The sequence below is a fragment of the Diabrotica undecimpunctata genome, chromosome 6 (assembly GCF_040954645.1).
Source record: "Diabrotica undecimpunctata isolate CICGRU chromosome 6, icDiaUnde3, whole genome shotgun sequence".
Taxonomy (NCBI): Eukaryota; Metazoa; Arthropoda; class Insecta; order Coleoptera; family Chrysomelidae; genus Diabrotica; species Diabrotica undecimpunctata.
In genome coordinates, this window is record NC_092808.1 from 103,463,647 (window position 1) to 103,484,038 (window position 20,392).

At 36.0% G+C, this 20,392-nt stretch overlaps 1 protein-coding gene across 1 annotated transcript in view; it reads left to right on the plus strand.

Moving 5' to 3' along the window:
* The window catches only part of LOC140444555 (uncharacterized), a 66,307-nt gene that overhangs the window by 6,249 nt on the left and 39,666 nt on the right, over window positions 1-20,392 (plus strand). Inside the window, 9 exon segments of the mRNA XM_072536316.1 lie at window positions 309-795; window positions 928-1,180; window positions 1,234-1,398; window positions 1,612-1,740; window positions 1,799-2,120; window positions 6,112-6,350; window positions 6,416-6,632; window positions 7,107-8,077; window positions 8,157-8,927. Coding sequence (XP_072392417.1) covers window positions 309-795; window positions 928-1,180; window positions 1,234-1,398; window positions 1,612-1,740; window positions 1,799-2,120; window positions 6,112-6,350; window positions 6,416-6,632; window positions 7,107-8,077; window positions 8,157-8,927 — 3,554 coding nt within the window.

Consider the following 20,392-nt stretch of genomic DNA (forward strand, 5'->3'; position numbering starts at 1 on the left):
GAGAGCGACCACGTGTCGCTTATATATCTGAGTACTGAACAAGTAATTATTTATACATATATTCTTTTCTCTTGCCCTTTTTTCAGTTTTTCCCAATATTGCCATCTACCTGTTTTTTCTAACATATTACCCTCTAATCCCTCTCTCGTAATGTCGTTTTCTATAACTTTATTTTTTAGAAAGTACTAATTTCAGTATTCTTGGAACTTCTTCTACTTATTTATAAACTCACGTCTATAAATTTACTGAATATTAAAAAAACACTGCTAAATTAAATGTGATAGCATTGTGCATACCATTTGTTTTAGGTATGCGCAACGTGGATGATCTTCTGTCAGTAGCTGTCTATACCAGGGATCGTGTTAATCCATACCTGTTTAACTATGCTCTTTCCGTTGCACTGTTGCATAGATCTGACACGCAGGACGTAGATTTGCCGTCCTTTATTAGATCGTTTCCGGACAAATATGTAGACAGTAAAGTATTCGCCAAAGCTAGGGAAGAAGCCAACATTGTGCCTACAAATTCAAGGGTATGAAATTGTTTTAGATAATTAATTAATAAAATATAAATATATATTTTATAATTTTAGACACCAATTGAAATACCGAGGGATTTTACTGCTTCTAACCTGGAACCAGAACACCGTTTAGCTTACTTCAGAGAAGATTTGGGAATTAACCTCCATCATTGGCATTGGCATTTGGTTTATCCATTCGAAGCTGCTTTCGATGTTGTCAATAAGAATCGTCGTGGAGAACTTTTCTATTACATGCATCAACAAATTGTTGCTAGGTGACTATAAGAATTTGGATTACAGTTTTGAAATTTCTGTAATTAAATAGAAAAGTTGACAATATTTTTATTTAATAAGCTCATAAAATAAAAGTAATAAAATATTTTATATAAATAATATTTTTGTTTCAGATATAACTTTGAACGTCTCTGTCATGGGTTAAAACGTGTCGAAAGATTTATTGACTGGAGAAAAGCAATCCCGGAAGCCTATTTCCCAAAACTAGACAGCTTGGTGTCCAGCAGATCTTGGCCCTCTCGTGTAGCCAACCAGAAATTATCAAACCTTAGAAGAGAAACTGATCAGATAACTCAAGATATTGATGATCTTGAAAGGTGGAGGGACAGAATCTTTGATGCCATACACTCTGGAAATGCTAGAAGGGTACGGATATTCGCATTAACCTTTAATTTGCTTATTGCACCATTTTGTTTTAGCCTGACGGAACCAATGTTGAACTTACTGAAAACGAAGGTATTGATGTTTTGGGAAATATGATTGAATCCAGTATTCTTTCACCCAATAGAGAATTCTACGGTGACATGCACAATATGGGACACGTATTTATTTCTTATATTCATGATCCAGATCATAGACATCTTGTAAGTTTTATTAAAAATTTTTATTATTTGTTACTAGAGTTATAATTTGGGAATTATGTAACTTTTGGTAGTTATATATTTTTGTCTACAGTTATTATCTTCTGTAATCTATAATATATTTAATTACTACTTTAAGAATTTATTATAAAAAAATTCTTAAAATCTGTAGATTATGTGCTGTATTTTATATTAATTGTATTTTGTTAAATGAAGGAATCATTTGGTGTTATGGGTGATTCAGCTACAGCTATGCGTGATCCTGTATTCTATAGATGGCATGCTTACGTGGATGATATCTTCCAGCAATTCAAGTCTACATTACCAAGATACACTGAAAACCAGGTAACACGAATATTTTTTATTAACATGTTAAATAAGTCTAGGATATATTTATTTTTAGCTGATTAACCCTGGAGTTACCGTCGAGAGTATTGCCATAGAATCAGGAGGTACACGTAATGCCTTAAATACATTCTGGCAACAATCTGATGTAGATCTCTCCCGAGGTATGGACTTCCAACCACGTGGACCTGTCTTCATCAGATTTACTCACCTTAACCATCAGGCATACAATTACCGTATCGTTGTAAATAACTCCGGAGCTGCCAAACAAGGAACTTGCAGAATATTTATGGCTCCCAAATTTGATGAAAGGGGAAATCCATGGTTGTTTAGGGATCAAAAGAATATGTTTATTGAACTGGACAGATTTAGAGTTACTTGTAAGTTCACACTGAATACTAGCCTAAGTTATTATAAATTTAATATAATGTGTTGATCATTATTTTTTTCGAATGGCAAAAATATATGGTAAATCTCTTTTTATCCATAGTGCCCTATGATATCTGCTATGTCGCTATTTATTCATTAAAAATGAAGATAATGTGTAGTGTCCTTTTAGTAGTACCTTGTTTGCCATGTTAGGATTCAATTAGTTGTTTATTTTGTATATAGCCGAAGGCTTTCTTTAAGTCAATAAATCAAAATTTGTCTTATGGTAAATAGTGCCCTATGATATCTCGTATGTCGGTATACGTTCAATACTACTAAACATACTATGTAGTGCCCTTTTGGTAGTCCCCTTGTTTGTTTTTCTATCTGAATATATTTGTTATATCCACCCTTTTCATTTGCTATGTCGTATGTTAGGATTCATTTAGTTGTTTATTTTGTACTTAGCCAGAGGCCTTCTTTAAGTCACTAAATCAAAATTTTTCTTTTAGTTAAACTATTTTTATGCCTAGTGCCCTATGACATCTCGTATGTAAATATACGTTTATTAATAATGAAGACACTGTCTAGTGCCCTTTTGGGTAGTCGCTTTGTTTATTTGTTTGTTCTAATCTTCGAATATATTGAATATATTCGTGATATTCTTCCCTTTCATTTACTGTATCACAGGCTCTAATAGGACCAATGTGTATTTTTTCTGTCTCATCATATTCGCTACCTCCTCTCCTTTCCAATGATGTATCATACGTCACGATCCAACGAACTATTCTACCCCCACCACAAAACGCCCAAAAAATTATTTAATTCTAAATAATTCTGTTTAAAATGAAAAAGACAGAAAAGATTTTATTTCACGTTCAAAGCGTCTATGTATCTATTGATACGTATTTCGACTTAAAAAGTCTCATCAGAATAGTTATTCATAGCCGTTCTTGGCTAGAAGAACGGCTATGAATAACTATTCTGATGAGACTTTTTAAGTCGGAATACGTATCAATAGATACATAGACGCTTTGAACGTGAAATAAAATCTTTTCTGTCTTTTTCATTTTATTCGGATCTACTCTGTATGAGTACGAGAAACAAATTCGTTAGGATTTCTGCCTAGATGAATAGACATGTCGTGGAATGCAAATTTTAGATTCCCCATGTCTTCTTTAACATCTTTATCATCGTCTGGTCATGTCTTGCAATTTTTAGAAGGCTCCAGATTAAAGCAGAAATCTGAATTTGTTTCGAAACTATCTTACCGTATTCTGTTTAACTTTATTTAATTTTGTTTTATTATATTTACCTTTATTTAACTGTATTTAATCTTATTTATTTTCCATTTTATTTTATTTTATTTTGGTAAAGCGTTTACGTTTAGTAAACGTCATTTTATTGTTATAGTAAGTGTATGTTTATCTTACCCAGTGACATATTATAATAAATATATATTATAATGTCATTGATCCTACCTTACAATTACAGTAACCTATATTTTTAGCAATTTTCGAAAAAAATTAATTAATACAGATTTCTTTGTTCAGATGGTGTTAAGATTTTATATGTAAAGTAACATAAAGCTTTAAAATATTTTGTATTAAATTGTGCAATAAAAATATTATTAAAATTAATTAATAATATGTAATTAATACAGTATTATTAATTAAACCTATCGTTTCGAGAACAAATATGCTTGAAATGTCAAATTTTGGTAGTTCTGATTTCTTTTCTAGATGGCGTCGTTACCCAACTGGACAAACCGTGTGACCTGTCATCATAGCCTTTTAAATAAATTATTGCATTCTGGTTTAACTTATTTGAAACCTTATTGATATTGCAAATTTTTTTAATAATTTATTTCCTAGTTCTACTGTATAAATGTTTAAAGATTTCATTTTAAAACTTAAGATCTTCTTCTTCTTCTTCTTTTTATGTAGACATGACTGTGTCTGTTTTCAATGTGCCTCCAGTAAGTTGTCGTTCCATCGTTTTCGTGGTCTTCCTACTGATCGTCTTCCTATTGGGGAACCGTCTCTTGCTGTCTTTACTACTCTATTGGTTATCATTCGGCTTATATGATTATTCCATTCTACTCTTCTATTTCTTACCCAGTTCTTGATGTTCTCCACCTTGCATCTACGTCGTATATCTGTACTTCTAGCTCTGTCCCATAGTGTCTTAGCATCAATTTTTCCAAGTGTTTTCATCTCTGCTGTTTCTAATATCCTTTTTGTCCATTTTGTACCAGGTTTTGTTTCTACCGCGTATGTCATTTTTGGTCTGATGACTATTTTGTAAATTCTGCCTTCCGTTTCTCTCCCGATATTTTTATTTCTTCATATTGTTTTATTCAGGCAGCCTGCGGCTCTCTTTTCTCTATTCAGTTGATCTTCCATTTCAGTTTCGAGCTTTCCGTAGCTAGATAATGTGATGCCTGGATATTTAAACTCTATCAATTGTAACCATGCATTTTGTCTTTTTTGGGGAAATTAACATGTTAAATTTTCTGGCGGTTGTATTAAATTGGTGCAGCATACGTTGGAAATCATTTTCAATTTGAGAGAGTAGTATTGCATCGTCTGCATAGCAGATTATTTTAAGTTGTTTTTCTCCCATTTGGTATCCTTTTTTAGTTCTTACTTTTTTTATTATTTCATCCACAATCAGGTTGAATAATAGAGAACTCAGCGAATCTCCCTGTATTATCCCAGTGCCAATTTAAATAGGGTCGGGTAGTTCTTCTACTTTTGCTTTTTTTGTAATGTTTTTTTAGATATTTTCGATCGTTTTGATTATTCCGAGAGGTATCTTCCTTGCGTACAGTAAGTGGATAACGTCTTTTAATTTTACCCGGTCAAATGCCTTCTTAAGGTCCACGAAACATAGATATGCGGGTTTGTTGTATTCTAATGATTTCTCTTGCACTTGTTTCTCTTACACTTGTCTCATTATATATTTAGCGTCGGTACATGATCTTTCCATACTAAAACCTTGTTGTTCCTCTGCTAGTATTATAATTTTATTCAGTTTATTTATTATCACTTTGGTTGTTAATTTTAGTGTTGTGTTTAATAAATTAATTCTTCTGTAATTTTTTGGATCCGATTTGTCTCCTTTTTTGAAGAGAGATATTAGGATGCTTGATCTTCATTGTTGAGGAATTCTGTTTTGTTCTATTATTTTTTAGATTAGTTTTAATAGTTTTTTGGTCAGATCTGGTTCTCCGTGCTTTAGAAGTTCGTTCGGTATTCTGTCCTCTTCTAGTCATTCTCTATTTTTTAATTTCCTTAATGCTTCCTTTACCTCTTCCTTCTCAATATTTATTTTTTCGTTTGTCGTCACCTCTGGTGTTGGCGGTTCATTATCGTCACCTTTAGCAAATAGGGATCGAAAGTAGTCTACCCATATTTCCTTCTGAATGTGTTTAGTTTGTATTAGTTTGTTCATCTGTTTTCTTTGTCCTCTGGTCATTCTCCATATTTCTTTTTGTGTTTCGTAGAAGTCGTCTTCCATTTGTTTTGAGAAGCTCTGCCAGTGTTCCCTTTTTATTTGTCTAACTAAAGTATTCGTTTCATTTCTGATTCGTTTATAGTGGTTGTATGTCTGTTGTGTTTGTTGTGTTTTGTATTGTAAAAATTGCTTTTTTCTTTTCTTCACATTTTGTGTTTACTTCCTCTCTAAACCATGGTGTTTTCTTTTTTGATATGTTAGTGTTTGTTACTTTCCTCTCTCCAAGTGATTCTGTTGCTGCTTTATTATGTTATTTTTAAGTTTTTCCCAGCTTTCCTCGATGTTATGGTTTTCTGATATTTCATTCCCAGTGATCTCTTCTGATATTCTTTTCCTGTACAAGTATTCCGTAGATTCCGTATTTAGTCGTTCGACTTTGATTTGTGTTTATGTTGGGGCCGCTCTCTTGGGCGGGAAGTATTTCAGGATGATTCTTATAAAGCTTAACATATTTATAATAATTAATTATCATTTTTATTTTAGTAAAGCAAGGTCAGAACACAATTAATCGCGCTTCGTCTGATTCATCTGTTACTATTCCGTTTGACAGAACCTTCAGAGACTTGGATACCAGCAGACCTGAGGGCGGTAACAACTTGGCTCAATTCAACTTCTGCGGTTGCGGATGGCCACAACACATGTTAATTCCAATGGGTAATACCGACAATCCAGGATTCAGATGCGAGCTGTTCGTTATGATTTCAAATATCGATGATGACAGGGTATGTAAAGTATCTTGAAATCTAAAATGAAATTATGCAATTTCATATATTTCCTTTATTTACAGATTGACCAAGACATTACTGGAATTTGCAACGATGCTGACTCATTCTGTGGTGTGAAGGATCGTTTGTACCCCGACCGTCGTTCAATGGGTTATCCATTTGACAGACAACCTAGACAAGGAGTTGATACTTTGCAGCAGTTCCTTACACCCAATATGAGAGTTCAAGATGTCGTTATTAGATTTTCAAACAGAACATTCAGGCCAAGACAGAACAATTAATTATTCACTTCTTTTAAATGTTATTTAATATGTTGACACTGGTATTAGACTAAATAAAACGTATTTAACTAAACTGTTTACTGGTTGTTTATTTAAATTAATATTCTCAATTTTTTATTTTACATGTCGATTTCCGAAGTGGAAATTGAAACGTCATATATCCATTTCCATAGCTGTCAATCGTTTTTGTCATATTCTCTTCATCTCTATGTTTCTGTATCATAAAGTTTTAACTCTAGGAAATACAAAAAGTCACTGCAGATATTCCTAAACTGACGGTACACTTTTGGAACAATTTGGAACCGATACCAGAGGGCGCACTACAGTTAGTGCAAATACTCTAGGATCATCATCATAAAATCACAGATAGTACTAAAGTTATCTTTAAGGTGAAGGTCAGCCACAAGCATATCTCTTCAAAAAGTTCCGCGTTTTATATCTAAAATCGTTACCTTCTAAAAGGTTGTCTTAGGTTGTTTATTTTGTCTGGGAACTACGAAAGTCACGATGTCTGTTCATAAAGATGGAACGTGGATCCACAAGGAGAAGTATGGATTTAAACTTCTCCCAAACAAAAAGGAAGAACCTGTGCCGGTGAAGTTCCTGAAAACATGCAGGAAACTGGTACAGAAGATGGAGGAGCTGGGAAGAGAAAACCTGGGAATCCACACACCGGCAGCACTGGGAGTTGAGACATCGAGAAAAATTATGGAATGGGCTGTAAGAGGAAGAGATGTAACGATCACGCTCCTAGGTAAAAAAACAACAAGAAGGTGGACCAATATCAACACCAAGTCCAAAGAACAAAATGGAGTCGTAATCATCAATAAAACCAAAGAAAAATCCTTTGTGGATTTAATGACAGAGGTAAAAAACAAGCTGACAGGAAGAAAGGACATTGACATTAAAAGGATCAGACAGACTAGAGACCAAGGAATATCACTGGAGTTGGTCGGAGGACGGGAAAAGGCAGAGGAAGTGAAGAAACTTCTCTCTGATAATACATGCGTGTCGAGAGCAGTGGCAAAAGGAGGCATCGTGAAGAAAAGACTCTTAATACAGGAAATCCCACCCAATACAACAAAGGAAGAGATCCAAAAGGCCACAGAGGAAGCAGCTGGAAAAGAGCGGGTCTGTGACATTATAAAAATTTGGACCGAAACACGAGGCGCAGTAAGAGGGATGATGAGTGCCGTGATCGATGTGGATGAAGATGTTGCCGAAAAGATCTTGCAAATGAAAAGAATAAAAGTAGACTACACATCCTGCCGAGTGATAAAATTAAGGTTAGAAATACCGAGATGCTTGAGATGTCTTGCCTTTGGACACAAACAATGGCACTGCAAGGGGCAGAACAGAAGAGGATGTTGCTTCCGATGTGGCAAAGAGGGTCACATAGCGCTGGAATGCAAGGAAGAAACAACCAGATGCCTCAACTGCGACGTGAATGGGCATGTGGCAAATTCAAGAATATGCCCAAAGTTCAACCGACTGGTTGAAAATAGAAATAACTGAGGATTAGTCCCAAGAGTATGAGAGTGTAAAAGAGAGCGCGAAAGAAATCCAAGGTTTAGAAATGGCAAACAAAGAAAACATGACTCAAGAGCTGAGAGTGCTCCAAACTAATGTGGGAACGGCAAGACTAGCACATGATCTTGCTGAGACTGCCGCAGTAGAAAAGAACATCGATGTGCTGGTAACGGCGGAACCAAATCCAACAGCGGTGAAAAGAAGAGGATGGTTTGTAGATACGACCGGGAGAGCTGCTGTACGAATCTACAATAGGAAACTGCGAGTGTATGAAATTAAGCCGAAAGAAGGATATGTGATTGTTCGGATGGAGGGGGTGCGACTGGTCTGCTGTTATATTTCTCCAAACGTGACGGTGGGCGAGTACGAGATGAAGATAGACGAGATCATGCAGGAAGTGGGAAACACAGGAGGAGAATACGTAGTGCTGGGAGATTTTAACGCAAAAGCAGCAGACTGGGGATCTCCCATCACCGATGCTCGCGGCAGGATACTAACTGACTGGGTGGGTGCTCTAGACCTAGTGGTTCTGAACACAGGTCTGGAACCTACGTTTGTTAGGAGAGGTACAGGTACGTACATCGACGTGACCATGGCGACACAAGAAATAGCGGCGAAAGCAGTAGGTTGGAAGGTTTTGCCAGACTACACTGGAACTGAACATCAATACATTGAGTTCTCGATAACTGGAAAGGGGACCACTAACACGGTCCGTGCATCCGGGACGTCGATGGGCAGATGCGGCGATGGGAATGACTGGAAAGTATACGAGGAACTAATTAAATGGAGAGTGAGCATAATGCAGGGTCAATCACCGACAGTGGAAAGCCTGGAGAGAGTCATTAAAGAAGCGATGGAGGGAAGCAAGATTGGTCGCCAAGATGTCAACAGGATGCAATGTTGGTGGAATGCGGACATCGAGGCACTAAGAAATGTGTGTATAGCGATGAGAAGAAGGTTAACAAGAGCAAGAGGTAGAGCAAGAATCAACCCTGAGATCATCGAGGAGATCGAGGAAGAGTACCGCGCAAGGAAGAGGGAACTGTACAGGAAAATCCGTACAGAAAAAAGAAGGCACTGGAAAGAGTTGTGTGAACAGCTGGATGAGGACATCTGGGGTCAGGGGTACAAGATCGTCATGAAGAAGTTCCATGCGTATTCTCCTTACGAAATGCCTATGGATAAGAAGCTTGAGGTAACAAGAGAGCTCTTTCCGGACGGCAGATGTCATGGTGTATGGAGGGATGAAGGAGCTGAGCGAGCTGTACCCTTTACCATGGATGAACTTATCGAGGCATTGGGTTCACTGAAGACTCGTAGGTCCCCAGGACTAGATCAGATACCACCTGAGGCGGTGAAGGGTCTAGGACGGGTGGAACCTGCGTGGCTTCTGGAACATATGAATGCACTGCTGGAAGCACAAACTTTTCCTGAGCCTTGGAGGACATCGAGGTTAATACTGCTTCCCAAAGCTAGGGAAAAGTATCGCCCCATCTGTCTGCTTCCATGCATCAGTAAGCTGTATGAAAGGATGCTGCGAGTACGCATAGACGACATGATTGAGAGGTCAGGTGGTTTATCAAGGAGGCAATTTGGTTTTTGTAAAGGGAAAAGCACGACTGATGCAATCATGAGTGTACTCGAAGCATTGCGCAACAGAGGGGATAAACATCGCTGGGCGGCTCTGCTGTTGTTTGATGTTAAGAATGCATTCAATACGTTGCAGTGGAACGAGGTAATGAAGGCAATGGAGGAGAGAGAATGTCCTGGTTACCTGATGAATGTTGTGGCGGAGTATCTGTCCGAAAGAAGGATTATGGTGGAAAAGGGCACGATCGTGGACGTGACGGCCGGGGTACCCCAGGGATCTGTCTTGGGCCCGACGCTATGGAATCTGGCATATGACGGGGTTATGCACTGTGAATACGGAGAGGGTACAACCCCCTTCGCATTCGCGGATGACCTCGCTGTACTGGTAGTAGCTCGGGATGAGCCAGATCTCAAATACCGGGTTAGAAACGCAGGCGGCATCGTAAAGAAATGGATGACGCAGCACGGACTGAAACTTGCGACAGAGAAAACCGAAGCCATCATTCTGAAGGGGACAAGGAATAGGCAAAATATTGAACTAAAATGTGCGGGAGCATGTCTAACACCTAAGAAACATGTAAAGTATCTAGGAGTGACATTGCACCAGAATGGAAAATGGGGAGAGCACGTGCGGGAGGTGGTCCGGAAGGCTGCGAATAGTACGGCTGCGTTGGGGAGGGTGATGCCGAACATTGGAGGACCCAAATCCGAAAGGAGGAGGGTCTTACACGGTGTTGTACAATCGATCGTCCTCTACGCGGCACCAGTCTGGAGCGAGGCAGTAGAGATAACTGCCTGTAGGAGTCTCATGACCCGAGTAGACAGAACAAGTCTGTTGCGAGTGGCATGCGCCTACAGGACTGTGTCTGCGGCAGCCTTATGGACCATCACTGGATGTGTTCCGTTGCATGTTTTGGCGGTGGAAAGAAAAGAGCTGTATGAGAGAAGAGGTCCAAACCTTACCGTGGCCGAGAAAAGACAGGAAAGGGAAAGGTCAGTTGAAAGATGGCAAGAAGAATGGAACAACACGGAAGATGTGGCACAGTGGACGAAAATGCTGATCCCAAACATAAGAGATTGGGTGGACTGTGGCCACAGGCGACTGGATTATTTCCTGACGCAGGTGCTCACAGGACACGGGTGTTTTAGGGCCTACCTCTATAGGATCGGAAAGGCTGATACAGATGAATGCCTATACTGTGGATACTCGGACACTGTGACACATACGATGTTAGATTGCAGCAGATGGATAGTGGAAAGGAACAGAATGGAGAGAGAGACAGGTATGAATTTTGTTACAGTGAGAGAAATGATTGAGAGAATGATTGAAAATAAATTAGTTTGGACTAATATACACAGCTATATCCGTGCAGTAATCAAGAAAAAGGAAGAGGAAGAAAGACTGCTAAACCAACGCTAAAGGTAGGAGTGAATGATGCTGAAAGGTGAAGCTAGAAAAGTGGGTCACACTGTGTGAGTTGGAATGCGTGAGTCAGACTGTGGGGAAGGAGGAAATGCCCATCTGGAAATAATGCCGAACTAGGAGCGATGAGTGTCTTCTACGCGCTACCTGGAACGAGACAGGGAACCTCCTTGCTAATGAATAGAGTGTGGATGTGTATGAATGGAGAATGAATGAATAAAGGTAGTGATTCGGAAGTGATGCCGGCCTTACAGCGGCCATTCCGCTTCCGGATCGCTGGATGACAGAGGAGGGTCTGGTTTAGCAGGTAGGCGTTCGGCGTAGACTCGGCGACGAGAGGGCATTTTAAAGTACCTCGGGAACTATCGCCGGGAGTACGAAGAACGAATCCTGCACTAAAGTTAGTCAGGCGGCGCCCTGGGCTAAGATGTCTTTTGAAGATTCCAGACCCCCCCTCTATAAAGACGAACAAAAAAAAAAAAGGTTGTTTTAGGTTGTCTTCTTTGAGGAGATCATTTTAGTGTTACGAATATATTTCCTTCTTGGCTATAGTTGACTATGATTTTCCTTCCTTTGCTTGTTTTTCACATTATCGTATTCTTAGTTCTTTTAAATCATGGTTGATACCATTAATCCTCTCTTTCTGGGCCTTCGTCTCTTCCCGTTTAATTCTTTTCTAAGTACTGTTTTTGTATTTGTCTTATCATCTATCCTTTCTCCGTGTCCCAACCAACTTAGTAATGTACTTCGTATTTTTATTGTGATAGTCGGTCTATTAAATATTGTATTTATTTCGAGGTTTATTCTTATACACCATCCCCGATTCTCTTGTATAGGTCCATATATTTTCCTTAAAATTTTTCTTTCCCATCTAAGAAGTTGTTCTGCTTGTTCACTAGTGAAAGTTCATGTTTTTGATGCATACGTTACTAAGGATCTTATAACTGTTGTGTATATTTTTATTTTTGAGTTAATAATCAAAATAACTACTGCCAAAGTGGTTTTAGTTTTTTCGGAGCTCTCCCAAAAAATATTAATTTTTGGCAGTTTTTTGGTAGATTCCAGTCGTGTTTCTACATTTGAAGGCATCGAATGTTTCTACATCGTGTTTTTAGTGCAGTGTGTACCAATAGAGACTACTTTATAGTAATTAGTAAAAAGTGTTTAGGAGACAGGTCTATTGTATCGAACATGGCAGGAAACGCGTACGGGACTGGCAATGCTGGTCCTCTCTAGATTAATATAAATAATAGTTATGATAGTTTAATGGATACAATATCCTCAAACGTAAATAATTATGACTTTAATAATAAAATTAAGCAACTGATTCAGGTTCCTATCAGGAATTTTTGGAACATGCTGCTAAAACTTCGGTCGTATTTTTCCCAATAGAATTGGTTTTTATTTACAACAAGTACTTAATTGAATTTAAAAACGATGTTATTGATATTCATTCTCTAGATTTAAAACCTGTTAACGTTATTTTCAGAACATAAAAAATCGTTAATTTATTAATTAATCATGAAATACTAAAAAAAGTGAGTTGATCGCTTATATACCAAAATTTTTCAGTCATAAAAAAACTTAATCCGCGGTATTGATATCTTTTTCACTGAGGAGTACTTATAGACGAGAGAAATAAGCAAAAAAAGTAGGGGAGAGGGGGGCAAGTTGTTACATAATTGATTCTATTATTTATTTGGGCAATAGTAGATGTTTTATATGAAAACTAAAATCGGATTAAGGTAGTTGATACATTTACACAAATAATGTTAATTTTAATTTATTTAAAAAATCATATTTAAAATTTTGTTATTATCAATTTAACTCAACTTGTAAATTGTAACAACATACCCCACTATGAGGCAAATTGTTACAGTCCATGGGGTAAGATGTTACAATAGAAAAAAAAATTCTAAAAACTTCCCACAACATTATTTAGTGGTCACAGAAAGAATCCTTGCTTAGCTACAAAAAATATTATAAACATAACACAAAATGAAATAAAATAAAAAATGAAAATCTGAACAAACCTGTTTACAAGAATGTTAAACTTGTCACTATCGGACGAGCAGTGAATACAAATATAAAAATCATCGTCTTTTCTACAAGCAATATATGCCCACTTTTGACACACAATGCACCGAATCCATTCTTCGTTTTTGGACTTCGAAAATGGAGCTAAACATACCAGACACGTCGATTCCTCATCCTCTTCCGAGCTTTCAGAATCTGATTTTTTGAAGGTGTTTTTGGTAATGACGGTCCGTTTCTTACATTTTTTAACAGTAGTTTTTACCTTGTTTCTTGAGTCACCTGATATGTTTCTTTTGGTTGCCCCACATTTTTTTTTCTTTGTCTTGCCTTTTCTTCCTCCTCCAAAGCTGATTTAATGGGAGTATCAGTCAAAACAGCGGAAGTTCTTTTCTTCCGAACCCCTTTGGATTTCCTTGGCATTACTTTTGGATAAGGCTTCAACTCCTGGGGCGTTATATGAGTAGGTGAATCGACAGGTTCATTTATCGCCAAGTTAAAATCTGTGCTTGTAGAAGGTTGCTGTTGGGAAGGAGTTCTATGTGTTTCGGTGCCAATAGGTGCCGGATCTATGACTACTGTTGCGTTTATATTTTCTGTTATTGGCCTATTTGTTACCTCTGCAGGCAAGAATTCATCATCTTGAAAAATTTCTCTGTTGTATGGCCAAATTCCTGTCACACTAAATCCTTTTTGTATATTGAGAGGTGTAACAGGAAGAGGAAATGAATCTTTAAGAACGATAGGTATATCGTAAATGTTCATTACTTTACCGGGATTAGATCTTAACCATGCATCTGCAGCACTATTAAAATATCTTTTAAGTGGGCCAAATACCGTCCTATCAAGCGGCTGCAACTTGTGTGATGTATGTGGCGGGAAACTTAAAAGAATCACTCCATTTTCTTTGCAAAAATTCAAGACCGGAATAGACAAATGAGACTCGTGATTATCTAATACCATCAAAACGGGTTTCTCTTTGCTACATCGTACAAACTGGACGAAATGTTTCATAAACAACAAAAAGTTATCACATGTCATCCATCCAGAGGAATGAGACGCACTTACACAACCAGGACGTCCATTGGCTACCATAACATCTTTGAATTTCTTTCTCGGAAATATTAAAAATGGAGGTACAAAATTTCCAGTTGCGTTGACAGCTAATGCCAAGGTAACAAGTTGACCTCTTTCTCCAGATGTGATAGCACCTACCCGCTTAGTTCCCCTTTTTGCAATGATTTTTGTAGGCCTTTGGACAGTTGTAAGTCCAGTTTCGTCCATATTGTACACTTCTTGAAGCTCAAATTTATATTTATCATAAACTTCGCCGAGATTGTTAAAAAACTGTGACACATTATGACGATTAAACGCGGTAGCTCGACCCATACTAGTAGCTTCAGGTGTCCGGACTGATAAAGTTCGATGCCTCTTCAAAAATCCATATAGCCAGTCTCTGGAAGCTATTTCATTAACCTTCCAATTTTCCGGAACAGATATTTGGTTGGCTGTTGCATATTGAAATGCAAATTTTCGCAAATCAGAAGTTGTAAGACCGTAATAAATTTTAGCAGAATGCTCAGTATATTCGGCAAGTTCCTCTTCTTCAGCATTGGTAAATATTTTTCTGGCCGTAGCGTAGCCGACTAAGTTCTTGTTACTGTTTTCAGCACCTAAGTTTGATTTTCTTTTCATATAGCGGTGCAATGTCATAAAATTAACTCCATAGCGAGTAGCAGCATCCCTAATTGACAAGTGTTCTTGTAAAACCGATTGCGCCGCCCTTTCAAATTGTTCGGTTGGAATAATACCCCTTGTGGTTTTCTTGGTATACGTTAGCACCATGTTAAGCTATCTGAAAACAACCAAAACAATTTCATGATAGAAAAATTTAATAAAACCTAATCTGTGTTTCTAACATGCTTTGTGAAAATAAATGTAGGTAGGTATGCTATTCATTACAAACAAATTACTATCTACAAAATATGTCTGATCATAATATTGGATTTTTAGTGAAATCATAAATTATGGTAACCATATTGTAACCATTGTAGGTATTTCGATATATTCTTACATTAACGTGTTCGGGGCAAGTTGTTACAGTAACAACCTGGCCCCAGATTATTGTAACAACTGGCCCCACGTGTACGAAATGAGGTTAAGTCAACATTTTTTGGTAAATATTGAGAATCAATTACTAACAATAGCATGCCAATAACGAGAAATATATACGCTTCAAAACTATATAATACACATATTTATACTACTTACCAATTTCTCACAAATAAAAACAAAAGCCACCTGACAACGGTACAGTTTTAGACCCGAAACCACATTCTAAGCAATAACACTATGATGGATGTCTGACTTGAGTATCAATATCCGTTCACAGATGACGGGTTGGTTGACCCAACTTTCCATAAAATATCGGCAACTCATGATACTTGCTGCGTTTTAAAATAATTGTGTAACAACTTGCCCGTGTAACAACTTGCCCCCTTCTCCCCTACCCTGTTTGTGACACTCGTCCGGCCAGGCAACCGGCAGTTGTTTTGAGTATTAGGGACCTCTATAACAGGAACCTATATGTTTCCTGCAGTCAATTTTTTGGACCTAATTAATTATTAACAAATTAAGGTCAAAATACGGTAAATTTTCGCTTTTTTCATCTATCAGCAAAAAGTAAAGCGTTTGAAACAAATTTGAGAAGAGAAGAGAAAAAACCTTCAAAATGGCGTTTTCTAAACGTTCCTATCCTTATTTGTTGCTTAGAAAGTTAAAAATAAGTCAAAAATTTTGGATTTTGATCAATGTTTTATATATTACACACAATGTTGGGTCTTGTGGTGCTTAAAATAAGATTAAAATTTCAAGTCGATTAGTCAAAAAGTTTAAAAGTTATTTAGTTTGTTTATTCCAAATTAAATTTTTTTGCAACATGCGATGTTGTAGTCGCTTGAATAATTATATTTCACAAATTTCATTGACGAAACAGCAAACAGCGAGTTTTGCAGGTAAACATTCAAAGCAATGAGCGAGTTCTGCAAATAACTGTAATTTATTTTCTCGACAACATTTGTATGCTAAAGAAGGAGTTTTGGGAAATTCTGATTATATCATTCGATTCCTGTTTAAAATTGAAATAAACCTATCAAAAAAACATATCGATTAGTGATTTTTACAAAACAATAACCTCAAATAAAAGGCGAAGAACTCAGGCTCCTCCACAGACTACAAGTACGAGTTATCCATAATTTGAAAATCCCAATAAAAATATACAAGTTTCCCTTCCTCCTTGTTCACCTTCACCACATCAGAATAATTTCATGTTTTGTCGAGATAAACTTATCTCACAGATATTTTCAATAATTACAAATATACTTAATAATCAAGAAAAAATTAAATTAAATAAGATCAGAGACAATATTATTTCAATTTTCGATAATAATAAAGATAATTTAGAATCCATTCTTACAGATAGTGAAAATGGCTTTTAAAATATAACAAAAAAAACTAACCATATTGCAATGGAATTGTAGATCAATTTATATTAACAAAGGCAGTCTTATATATCATATTAACAATAACCATACATATATAATTGTCGTTTTAGAATTATGGCTCACAGCCGGTCATAATTTTAGGCCTGAAGGATATAACTTTATCAATAAATATTGTGAAGATGGTTATGGTGGTGTAGGTACTTTCATTAGACAGGGAATTGATTACCAAGAATCCAAAGTCATGATAATTTTCATGATGGTATAGAAGCATGCGCAGTTTTTTTGAGCAAAATTAATTTTTCATTAGTATCAATTTATAGAACATCAGATATTAGGATAGAAAAAAATTACTGGATCAACCAATTCCTTTAATTTAATCTAGCAAAAACTATTTTTCTCGGAGATTTTAACGCTCGCCACGGTATATGGGAGCCAATTGCAGATGACCGTAATGGTATATCGGCTGTCCCATGACAAAACACAGTAATTGCATTTTTACAACAATGGAGAAAATTCGATTTTTATAAAATGTACAAGCCGTAAAAAATTATTAAATAAATTCAAACACAAACTTGACGGTGTGTTAGTTAGACAACCTCTATTCACGTTTTTTAAATATTGAAGGGAAGAATCCGCCTTAAAAGTAGAGATCGCAAGTAAAAACTAATTTTGCATAGATTAAAAGAAAATTAAAATCCATTTTTCCATAACAAAACACAGTATGTAATTGCCTTTACTAAATTTCGCATAGATTTTTAAAAAAATTTAAAATAAATTTTTCAATAACAAAACATAGTAATTGCCCTTGCTATGGTATGTAATTAGTACATACTTAAAAATACTCCATTTTGCAGAACAGTAAGTGCTGTTAGTGTGTTTTGCAAAAATAAATTAAAACTATATGATAAAACAATATTTATTTTAATACAATATAGAATATAAAATACAAACGTACCAATGTAAAATAAAAATAAAAATTAGGAACTAACAAAAAAAACAATCTGTACTTAAAACAAAAACAAATAATATTACTAAAATGACAAAAGGAACGAACTAGATAAATACATCGGTTTGGTAACAGCAGAAAACTAAACAATAGAAACGAAATAAGCAAACAAACCAATATATTTTATTTAAATATTGGAATCTATGACATCCATTTGTTCATGCTCCACAAACTAAAGATTTTTCTGAGTCTGATAGGCTTTGCCAAAAGAACTTTCGGTTTTCCCGCATTAATGGTACTAAGTTTTTCAAAATGAGTGCCTTTTTGTCGATTGAGATTCTACGAATATTTAAAGTTTTGGGCGTAAACGTGCTTGGACAGTGTTTTTTTTGTCAAAAATCTAATTCCTGATAATCGTCCTCAAAATCTGTTTTATATTTTATACAATTACGTCATAGTGTAAAAAGAACTTCTATCAGATTTTGTAATAGAAAACCCTTTAAAGGATCCTCGAGTTGTCCTTTTTTTATTTTGCCACAAGTGAAACTCTTTTAGCTCAAGTACCTCTACATTTTTTCTAGAGTTATTCACAAGTTCAGTCAGTTTCTGAAAAGCATAGAGATTTCTGTTTCTTAGTATTTTTTGTTCGATATTACCATGAATTCTGTTAGCAGACATGTGCGTATGGCCCTTTGTAAGATATCTTAAAACGAATTCCTGTAGTCCGGAAGAATAATTGACTTCAGTTATCAAGGAAGTATATAGAACCCAATTTTTATTCTGGTATGTACAGTTGTCTGCCCAAAATACAAAATGATAGACATCTCTTTCTTTTTTTATTACTTCTAATTAAGTGTCAACAATCGACTCAACTTTACGTCCACCTAAAGCTTCGTGCCAGAGTACACCGAAGCTGTTATTTTTAGATTGTTTACTTTAGGCATAATAGCCAAATTATTACTTTTAGTAAATCCATAGAGTATATACATTTCGTCGAACTTGCTATTTCGGTAGTGTCTTTTTATATTCTAGATTTGCCTTTTCTGCTTTAGTACGGTGGGAATTTAGCTGATCTTGAATCGTCTTGTTTATTTTCCAAAGTGTGCTTTAACATGTTGCACTCTTCAAAGATATCCGATTTGGGTTGGCAAAGTGAAATATTCATTTCCTTTAAAACTTCGGAACAACAACTTCGTCGGTTTAGAACAACAAAAACTCCTTATTCCACAACAAAGCGGATTTAGGCAAAATAGATCCACTATAGATAACCTAATAGACTTAGAGTCAGGAATACATGAAGTATTTGCAAATAAGCAAGATTGTATCGCAGTTTTTTTCTATATTAATAAAGCTTATGATACTGTCTGGCGATACAATATCATATCAAAATTGCATAATTGGAATATCAGAGGCAATATGTTAAAATTTATTTCCAATTTTCTTCAATCTCGCAGCTTCATAGTTCGATCAGACAACGTTAACTCAGATAAAAAAGTTCAAGAGAACGGAGTACCACAAGGATCAGTTATAAGCTCAACCCTTTTTCTAATAGCCATAAACGACATACTTTAACAATGCTCACCCATTGTTAAAGGAATATTATACGCTGACGATTTAGTTTTATTTGCTAAAGGAGAAAACTCTACATCTATTCAAAAACATTTACAACAAACAATCAATCAGTTAGAATCATGGTCTAGGACTATTGGATTACAATTTTCACCGACAAAAACTAAATGTATTTTATTCACACGAAAACATAACACTCTAACTCCACATCTGAAGCTATATAATCAAACCCTCAGTTTCACAAATAATATCAGATTTTTAGGTATGGTTTTCGACCAAAAACTCTCCTGGAAAAAACATACAGAAGAACTTAAAAAATCATGCCAAGCAGGATTAAATTTTATGAAAACTATTTCCAGCAAAAACTGGGGAGCAGATCAAAATACACTATTACATGTATATAAATCTTTAGTTAGATCCAAACTTGACTACGGTGCGATAGTTTATTCATCAAGCAAAGTATCAGTATTGAAAACATTAGAAACTGTTCAAAACACAGCTCTACGAATAGCTACAGGTGCGTTTCGAACGACACCAATTGAAAGTTTACAATGCTTAACAGGAGAACCACCCCTAAGTTTACGATACAAATACCTTTCCCTCTCATATGCTGCTAAAATAGCTAGTAATAAAGAACACCCTACTTATACCAATACGTTCACAGATCGATTTCAAGACACTTTCTCTACAACAAGACTAGATCCACCATTTTACGAAAGGGTTAGAAGAAACCTTTACGACCTACATCTCGAATTTCCTGAAATTCTCCCAATAAACTTCTCCACCTTGGTTAATACCAATTCCCAAGATTAATACTAACCTTAGTATATATAAAAAACGAGAGACTATAACAGACTTGATCAAACAATCATTCTTAACAGAAATGGAAACTTATAAAAATCACTATAAGATATATACTGACGCATCCAAATCTTCAGACGGTGTTGGTGCAGCCATTCTCACACCCAATACATCCTTAAAATTTAAATTCAATCCCATTGCTTCGTCATACACTGCGGAGTTGTTTGCAATATTACAAGCACTTATCCACATAAAAGAGTCGAAACAGTCCCCTTCTCTCATAATAACCGATTCACTAAGCTCACTTCACACTATTAAACGTTTATATACCAATAATCCAATTGCCTCACATATCAAATCAG